At 34.2% G+C, this 9,377-nt stretch overlaps 3 protein-coding genes across 4 annotated transcripts; 1 reads left to right on the forward strand and 2 right to left on the reverse strand.

Moving 5' to 3' along the window:
• Window positions 1–39: 39 nt before the first annotated feature.
• LOC135849647 (phytanoyl-CoA dioxygenase domain-containing protein 1 homolog) lies at window positions 40–1,517 on the reverse strand. The gene is made up of 5 exons (XM_065370148.1): window positions 1,350–1,517; window positions 1,127–1,273; window positions 795–1,059; window positions 456–707; window positions 40–353 (listed from the first exon to the last, which is right to left on the reverse strand). Exons 1-5 carry the CDS (start codon window positions 1,362–1,364, stop codon window positions 190–192), a joined length of 843 nt encoding a protein of 280 aa, XP_065226220.1. The 5' UTR covers window positions 1,365–1,517; the 3' UTR covers window positions 40–189.
• A 270-nt stretch (window positions 1,518–1,787) lies between these two features.
• LOC135849642 (asparagine synthetase domain-containing protein 1-like) lies at window positions 1,788–6,552 on the forward strand. Of its 2 annotated transcripts, XM_065370139.1 has the most exons (10): window positions 1,788–2,121; window positions 2,196–2,393; window positions 2,467–2,773; window positions 2,848–3,374; window positions 3,454–3,618; window positions 3,694–3,935; window positions 5,322–5,495; window positions 5,616–5,779; window positions 5,874–6,017; window positions 6,104–6,552. In XM_065370139.1, the coding sequence occupies exons 1-7, from the start codon at window positions 2,062–2,064 to the stop codon at window positions 5,491–5,493; spliced, it is 1,671 nt and encodes a 556-aa protein (XP_065226211.1). In that variant the 5' UTR covers window positions 1,788–2,061; the 3' UTR covers window positions 5,494–5,495; window positions 5,616–5,779; window positions 5,874–6,017; window positions 6,104–6,552. The 2 variants fall into 2 exon arrangements, with proteins under 2 accessions (XP_065226211.1, XP_065226213.1); XM_065370141.1 differs by lacking the exon at window positions 5,616–5,779.
• A 136-nt stretch (window positions 6,553–6,688) lies between these two features.
• On the reverse strand, window positions 6,689–8,643 carry LOC135849646 (EARP-interacting protein homolog). The gene is made up of 6 exons (XM_065370147.1): window positions 8,413–8,643; window positions 8,199–8,333; window positions 7,909–8,115; window positions 7,709–7,832; window positions 7,490–7,637; window positions 6,689–7,387 (listed from the first exon to the last, which is right to left on the reverse strand). The coding sequence occupies exons 1-6, from the start codon at window positions 8,449–8,451 to the stop codon at window positions 6,958–6,960; spliced, it is 1,083 nt and encodes a 360-aa protein (XP_065226219.1). The 5' UTR covers window positions 8,452–8,643; the 3' UTR covers window positions 6,689–6,957.
• Window positions 8,644–9,377: the final 734 nt, after the last annotated feature.

A 9,377-nucleotide genomic window follows, 5' to 3' on the forward strand; every position in this document is an offset into this window, starting at 1 on the left:
AATACGAAATGTCCAAAGAACGAAAAAATAACACACAAATTATTTTACAAGTTATAATAAAAAATACAATTCATCATGGATTACAGGCATTAAGTATAGGTACTTCAATACCTGGAAAATTTATAATCAAATATTCAACATTCTGAAATACATTACATTGTAAATCGTGGAATTGATATACGAATTCAATCAATTCTCATACAAAGACTGGAACTCGGCTTGTAACCAGTTCTGCGACGAATATTCACTTTGATGAGTATCGATTACGTGGAATGTATAAGCATGTCGAGGTTTATCCGATGAATTATGGAAACTTCTATGAACTACTTGTCCATGGATTAGTACACAGGAACCTGAATAGAATAATTATCTGGATAAACTTATTCATAGGTACTTATAGTGAAGTTTCAAACAAACTAATGTAAATTTCATTATACGTATAGATAATATATTACCTTTTTTCACCGGTTCGAATTTAAATCGATCATCATCGTAAGTTTTCGTTTTCTGTGCACCGGTAGAAATGCAAAGCTGTTCAGAATTCGGATCGGGGTTCCTGATAAATCGATAGGTAACTTCTTCGTGATGAGATCCGGGTATAAATTGTAAACAACCATTTTCTTCTGTGGCATCGTGCAATGCGAACCAAAATCCATATAGTTTCGGTGGCTCGGTGTATAAATAGGATGCATCTTGATGTGTGTTTACTGTCGATGAAATGAAAAATGAATGCCTCGATTACCATACGAATAATAGCACTACATATTGTATCGGAATTATCTAATTATATTAACCTTCGCTGCCTACTCTAGGATTCTTATAAATGTACATGCTCTGTGCGATGGCAGGTTTCACTAAATCCAATTCGCGACAAACTTGTTTGACTTTTTCATGAAAAGTTATCTTCTTGAATGTCGGGTGAAGCCAATGCAACGCATGGCCCACCTTGTTCAGAGCTATTTTCGGGTCTACTTTGAGAGTTCCATCTTCATTACGAACACCAGATTCGTAGAAGTAACTGATTTTGTCACCACTTTCTAAAAAATATCGGTCTGAGCTCTGCGAAAGAATTGATTATTAGAAATTGAGATCATAGCTGGGTTATTATTAAGAAATACAAGCTCACTTGAGGACTAGAAGTTGTATCAAATATTCCAGCCTGATTTGACGCAGTGCTTGCTTCTAAGCTGAATTTTTCTCCTGCAGATTTCAATTCGTTGATTTCTTCTTCGGTTAAGAAATCTTCGATGATAACGTAACCGTTCTTATCGAACTACAAAAATATGATCGAGTGTTAGTGCTGTAAAAATATATGTTAGATTATTATTCCAATCTGATGGTTAGCTTACTTGCTCTCTAAACATTTTTTATTCGTGATTTTGCTTGAAAATTCAAACAGAATGTTCGTCAAGATGAGATGAATGTTCACTGTTCAATCACTGAGAAACAGTAAAATGAAAAATGCTCATACTTTCTACGAATCTACGTTGAATGTGTTTGTTGTTTAATGATTAGGTATCAGTTGAACTCAAGGTTGAACTTTGTAATTCACACTGCGATAGTGATAGAGCAACAGCTGCATGACTTGATAGTTGAAGATATGGAAATAGGCAGGGAACTGGGAAGTGAAAACATCTGTAAGTAGTTTGTTTGTAAGATGAAATATAAATATAACACCAAATAGAAACTAAACGGTTCAAGGGCAGTGCTAAATAGTTGAATGAGTAATACGAGTGATTAATTAGACAACATTTATGTGAATTTATTCTAAAAACCTGTTGATCATTCTGCGGCGACATCTCCGAAATTCAAAATTATCTAGTCGAAGTCTGTCGAAGTAAGCCCGAAGCAGGCCCGAAGTTCATCGAACTTATCCGAAGCTGATAAGAATTTACTCAAAGTACGCGATTTAGACACCGGCAGTTTATTTATTTACGTTTTCGTGTTTTTGTTGATAACAAAATAAATCACATGGTTTTCAATTCGTGTTAATAATTTTCATGTTCGTGTAAAAAATGAATGAATATTTTGTTAAATGATTGAAATATTTCGTGTAATACAATGTGTGGAATAGCTTGTGTACTTTGCTGCGAAAATAGTACAGAGAGGACTTCTTCAACAGTTTGTATTCTGCTTATCAGTCACTAAGAAACGAAGAGACCGGTAATCAATTCGTACTTCGATTCTACTTACAGATTGACAATATTGTAAAAGAATCATTGAAGAGAAGAGGCCCAGATTGCTCCGATGAACGCTCAATCTCATTCGATACCTGGAAAGGATCATTTTACGGAACTGTTCTGCATACTCAAGGATCCGATCTAACTCCTCAGCCAGTTTACTCGTCCGAAAGTTTATTCTTATGGAATGGTGACGTTTTCGACGGTTCTCTAGTAAGTAAAAATTATACCTATCAGCTGTACTTTGAAGTACGATTACTCAAGTATGTTTCGTCTACATTCACAGATTACTGATAACGTTCTTCATCACCAGTCTGATACTTCGATATTGAATCGTTGGCTAGAAAACAATTCTGGCGATGTGTTAAAAATGATCAAAATGCTCCAAGGACCGTATTCTTTCATTTATTTCGATATGAAACGAAGGCTTCTATGGATCAGTCGAGATGCACTCGGTCGTCATAGTTTACTGTGGGATATTGACGATATTTCGCTTTTAATATGTTCAGTTGGTCATAAAGGTATGAACACGCTGCTCGAAGTTCCTGCCGCAGGAGTGTTCTGTTTCGAATTCGGAAATGATTCTATTACGAGTAAATTCACCGGAAATTAATTCTAAATATTAGTGTAATATTTCGAATCACTAATTATGAGTATTATTTTACAGATATTTCACTCTATCCGTGGTCTCATTTCGATAAAATTTCATGTGATTTACCATCCACCGTTGTAATCTCTGATACCAAGCTGGATTACTTTGATTTCACTCCGAAATGGATCGAATTTAAAACATATGATTTTTTTAACGCAGAATGTTCGGAAAATTCATCCCATACGATGGATAATCTACTCGATAATCCAGTTGTTCTCGAACTGGTCGATAAACTGATAGATTTATTAACGAATTCCGTCCAGAAACGAGTCACAGTGCGGAGAAGCGTTTGCCGGAATTGTTCTCCAGATCAGTGCTCTGATGACCATGCAAAAGTTGGAGTACTTTTCTCAGGAGGTATTGATTCTACGATATTAGCTTACCTCGCGAATAAATTTGTACCGCAAGAGGAGCCTATTGATTTGATGAACGTGGCATTCGATCAGAAAGGATCGTTCAATGTGCCTGATCGTAAAACAGGCTTGTTATCTTTGGACGAGATACGTTCGTTGTGTCCTAATCGTCGATGGAATTTTGTCGAGGTGTGTTTCTTTAGTAATAATTGATATACGAGTATGAGAATTTTATTCAACTTTTTCAATATCGAGTAAATTTTGTCAGATAAATATTTCTCGACTAGAACTGGCTGAGAAGCAACAAACACACATTACTCATTTGATTCACCCCTTGAAAACGATCTTAGATGAAAGTCTAGGCAGTGCTTTATGGTTCGCATGTCGAGCAGAAGGACATATCGATAATGTACCGTACACTTCTTCATCAAAGGCGAGATTTTTTTCAATTTTTATACAATTTTGATTAAATTTTACCGAGTATTTTATCGTATATTTTAACCAACAGATAATATTGCTCGGTAACGGCGCCGATGAACAACTAGGAGGATACACTCGTCATCGAAACCTTCTCAAACGAACTGGCTGGAACGACTTGGGCATTCAGTTGATCAAAGAAACGATTGAAATTTCCAAACGAAATCTAGGACGAGATGATCGAATCGCCAGCGATCATGGTCGCCAACCTAGGTTCCCTTTTCTGGACGAAAATGTTGTATCATTCTTGGCAGACCTGGCTCCGTGGCAAAAGTACTTAATTTCTATTAATAATGAGCTCTTGAAGTGTTCACTTTTACCAAAAGTGCACATTTTTGGCAAAATAGTCGAAAAGTGTCAATTTTTGGTAAAATAGTCAAAAAGTGTCAATTTTTGGCAAAATAGTCAAAAAAGTGTCAATTTTAGAAAAAATAGTCAAAAAGTGACAATTTTAGAAAAAATAGTCAAAAAAGTGTCAACTTGAGAAAAAAATGTCAAAAGTGTCAAATTTTTAAAAAATCTCTCAAAAAGGCATAATTTTTGGCAAAATAGTCGCAAGTGTCAATTTTTGGATATATTGTCAGAAAGTGTCAACTTTGAAAAAATAGTCAAAATGTGGCCATTTTTGTCAAAATTGTCAAAAAGTGTCAATTTCTAGAAAAATTGTCAAAAAGGCACAATTCTTAGAAAAATTGTCAAAAAGGCAGAATTTTTGGAACAATAGTCAAAAGTGTCAATTCTTGGATATATTGTAAAAAAGTGTCAACTTTTGAAAAAAATAGTCAAGTTTTGTGGCCATTTTAGTCAAAATTGTCAAAAAGTGTCAATTTTTAGAAAAAGTTTCAAAATGGTGTTCATTTTTGAAAAAAACTAAAAAAGTATCAAAAAAGTGTCAACTTGAAAAAAAAATGTCAAAAATTTTAATTAGTTGAAAAAAAGACACAATTTTTGGCAAAATAGTCAAGAAGTGTCAATTTTTAGAAAAACTGTCAAAGTGGTGTCAACTTTAGGAAAAAATGTCAAAAAAGTGTCAACTTAAAAAAAAAATGTCAAAAGTGTCAAATTTTTAAAAATTTTGCCCAAAAGGTACAATTTTTGGCAAAATTGTCAAAAAGTTGTGAGCTTGACAAAAAATGTCAGAAGTGTCAAATTTTCAAAAAATCTGTTAAAGAGGAACAATTTTTAGCAAAATAGTCAAAAGTGTCAATTTTTAAATATATTGTCAAAAAGTGCCAATTTTTGAAAAAATAGTAAAGATGTGGCCATTTTTGTCAAAATTGTCAAAAAGTATCAATTAGGAAAATTATCAAAATGGTGTCAACGTTTCAAAATGGTGTAAGTAAATTTTTGTGAAAAGTGTCGAAAAAGTGTCAACTGAAAAAAAAATGTCAAAAAGTGTCAAATTTAAATCAGTCAAAAAGGCATAATTTTTGGCAACATAGTCAAGAAAAGTCAATTTTTGGTTAAATTGTCAAATAGTTTCAACTTCTGAAAAAATAGTCAAGATGTGGCCATTTTCGTCAAAATTGTCAAAAAGTGTAAATTTTCAGAAAAGTTGTCAAAATGTGTTGACTTTTGGCAAAATAGTCATAATAATGACCTACGAGTACGTACAAATTTTATCATTCAACTGATCACTTATTTAAATTGCCCCAATAGATGTAATCCTGTATCTTTTCCTCCTGGAACTAGAGATAAGCTGCTGTTGAGATTAGTTGCGGTGAAATTGGGCTTAAGGCAATGTGCTTCTTTTCCTAAACGAGCGTTCCAGTTTGGATGTCGAATCGCTAATTCGAAAGAGAAAGGGGATAGTTGCAGTGAACGATTATAAAGGTACGTGTAGTCAGGAAACTGATTTCATCTCCCGTATTTTCATGATAACTTCATTTCGCCTTCACTCGCATTCATATGCAACTTTATTAACACCCTTCGAAATCTTTACGCTATTCGCAGCTTAAACTAGTACTTATATGTACGACCTACGACCAGCATCTATGGTTGTTCTTCTGTCCAGAGAGTACTCGTATTTCCTCTTTCTCTCTCTTGTAAAAGTCATGCTAGCTTTGCGAGAAGCTTTATACCTACAATGTTTCAGAAAAAATTCTCGCATTCGAGAGGTAAAACTACAGAATTTTTCCTACTTACAATGATCTACCTATTCAATTTCAAAATGAAAATTCATTAAATCAAGTGTTATTTTTATTTGTGCAGAAGTTTACAGAATGAAATGTTCATAATAATGATAAATCTCAGTAATGAAGAGGAGGTAGTTGATTTCAAAAATACCATAACAGATGTCCCCAATACGAATTTCAAAATTGCATCGGTTATTCAAAATTCCGAATACGAAGTTGGGTAAGTTTCATTTTTCGCGATATTAAATGATTTGATATTTAATTACTATTCGTTTAGTAATAATATGAACCCACTTGCTGTTACAGCAATGAACTAAACACAAGAAACACAATCAGGATAATACCAAAATCGTGCATTGTTCTTGAAGCAATTTTTCAAATGATTCATCACATAAATCGGCGATGAGGCCAGAAATATTAGATCCTATCTAGATGATTTTATTTTCCTAAATTTAATTCTAAACATTTGAAGGGCTAATTGTGAAAGTCGCCTTAGTCATTTTTTTGTTCACACAACTTTAAACATTTTTTTTTCATATTTCATCAATTTTAAAGGGAAAAATGAGTATTGTAATGCATTCTGGGATAGTTGAAGATGTTTTTTTAATACTTGACCATGAAGTTTTTACATTATCACTGAAGCAGGACAACAATGTTTTCATTGATTATGTACAAAAATCACTGCTGACTAAGGCGACTTTCACAATTAGCCCTTCATTTGATTGGGCACTTGAAAGGTTCAAGTGAAATTATTTTCAAATCATAAAATTTTGTAATTTTATGAAATAGATATTTTTCAACAATTGAATTATTTCAACATTTTATGTAGGTAGGTACTTAAATTGCTCTTGAAACAGCTCTTCTAAATTTTTCAAATTTTCAAAAATTCAATGTTCAAAAAATTCTCTCTAACCTTTAATACGATTACAAAACATTATTCATTATTGTAAAACTTATTTTATTCGACTTTCATCGAAAATTGGGTACTAAGAAATAGAACGAAAATAATCCAGAACGCGTTTACATCGTAATAACGTAGTATGTACAACTCATAAATAAATAAATAAATAATTCGGTATCACAGTTAATTTTGCCTCTTGTACGGCAACGACAACCATATCTCTTTGAAACGTAACTCGTACATTTCAGTCGTCCAAATCTCATAATAATATCTTATATTTCTCCGTTTTTGGAACCCTGTTAATGAGTAACCGTCCATCGTAACTTAACGAAGCCAAAATCCAAGGATCTGCAGAAGACCATTCGACACAATAAACCGAATCTTCGTGCTGATCGAAAGTAGCAATTACACCATCGGCTAATTTATCTTTAGTACTGCCTTCTTCTTCTGGTATCACCGAAGACGAAGATATGGATTGAATACGAGTTATCAGTACTTTAGTATCGCTACTGGCTGAAGCTACTAGTTCATCGTGATAGTGATTATATCGAATAGCCCAGACCCAATGAGAATGATCGTTTCTAGTTATTAGAGGTTGGCTGGTGTTTCTCAGATCCCAAAATCTAGATCTGCCATCGTCTCCGCAGGTGGCCAAGCAATAGTGACGGTTCGGATTGAAGTCTAGATCTCTGGAAAATGGGGATCAAAAAATAATAATTAGAAGAGGTAACCGTATATGTAATTTGCCAAGTTGATGATTCAGAAATGATAATGAAAGTGAGTGAATATACCTGACTGATTGTAAATGAGCATTTTCTATAACCCAAGCATGTTTCGATGAACTACGAATATCCCAACCTTTAACCGAGCAATCGTTAGCTGTAGCAAATTGAGCGTTCACAGGTGGATTCCATTTACCAGTGGTGAATTTCGGATGACCTTTTAAAATTACAATAATTAATTCGAACTACACAAGAAGAATTTGAACTAAGTATTAAAATTAAACCCACCTTTAGCTTCCATTGATATCGTATTAGCGAGCTCAGCAAAGCCAGATCCGATACTCCATATCAATACTTTGTTATCCACGACCGTAGCTATTTGAGATCCATCGTTTGGATGAAAAGCAGCTATCTGCGCGAATATTTCACCATTTAAAGTTGTACTTCTCAGAGTTTAATTTATATTATTAAACATTTCGATAGATTACTTTGATATCTGTACCGTGAGATTTAAGATCAAAATCACACAAACGTTCTAAATCGCTATCATCTTCTTCGGGTACCTTCCACAACGTTGATTTCATACCAAAATTACCGTCTGATTCGTCGACAGTATTATAACAAGTTGAAATTAAATTCGCATCTTTCGTAGACGATGATATGGACCATATTTCTCCATCTTTGTGCCTGAAAACCTGTCACATATGTATTAGTGGATAGTGGAAAATGAAATGAGATGATATCTCAGTAATAAAGAATGTTTAAACTACATAGGTACCTGAGTTTTCAGACTATCGTCTTCTTCGTTCAGCTGTACGGAGTGAACTTGATTACTCGCTAGTTTCAACGATTGAGTGCCGATGTAGAATTTTGTTTTTTCTGTTTCGGATACTTGAGCTGAAAGAGCTCTGGCCTGTAAAGAAGACAGTAATGAATGAGGTTCGACGTTGAAAGAAAAACTTTATTACTTTATTAGTAAGATATCAACTTACCTGGAATTCCAAACCGTAGATTTGAGAATCTGCTGTCATTACCGGTTGAAAATAAGCGAAAATTTCAGTATTTTATTTCGAATACGAAACGAAGTTTTCGAAAAAATTATTTAAAAATATGAAATGTTTACGTTACACGCCTGTTTGAGATAACGTTTATCAGTTGAACGGCAGTTGGCACTGTGGGTGTTGATATTTTTGCCTACCTCGCGTGTATTTACGGCGTAGCCGGCCACTCGTTACAGTCTTCTCCCTCGTCCCTCTCCTCCACAGTTCGTCTTTTTCTACTACATTTATAGCTCATTTATTTTTGACTGAGCCCAAAAAATGGTCAATTTTCAGTCGATGGGAGCGTTGTCGGGACAATCTGATACCGTTGGCGAACAAAAGTCTTTTACCTTAAAAAACGCATTAATCAACTAGGTATAACCCCTTTGCATTTTTTGAATTTTTTTGATTTCCAAAAAAATCGAGTAACTATCGTTTTTGACTAATTTGAAATCAACGCTCGCCGAGACCGAACTTTATCTTCTTATAATTCGTTTTTAGCAAAATTTTTGTATAAAATGGGGCGTAGGCCAGACATTTTTACTTAGGGATAACTTTCATTTCAGCACAATAATAGTGATTTTTAGTTTTTTACATTTTATGACCTGCAGCCTGTTCTAATTGATCAAATAAAGTCAAACTTAGGGAATGGAGTTCTCTTGAGAGCTAGAATCGACCCCTGCAGTTGGAAGGGTCAAAGTTGAAAATTACAGAAAGGTCATTTTTTTGGAGAAGCATAATTTGGCCCCAAATTGATGAAAAGGGTCCAAATTCATACCCTTGGTGAGTACCGCTATTGTAAACAACATATCCAAATTTCAGATTCCTAGGTCATCCCCACCCTATTTAAGGTGGAAAAAACCTGATTTTGACCATATTTTTGACCCCATCCCATTCTTAAAATTGACCTAAGGAGC

This window comes from Planococcus citri, chromosome 1, assembly GCF_950023065.1.
Source record: "Planococcus citri chromosome 1, ihPlaCitr1.1, whole genome shotgun sequence".
Lineage (NCBI taxonomy): Eukaryota > Metazoa > Arthropoda > Insecta > Hemiptera > Pseudococcidae > Planococcus > Planococcus citri.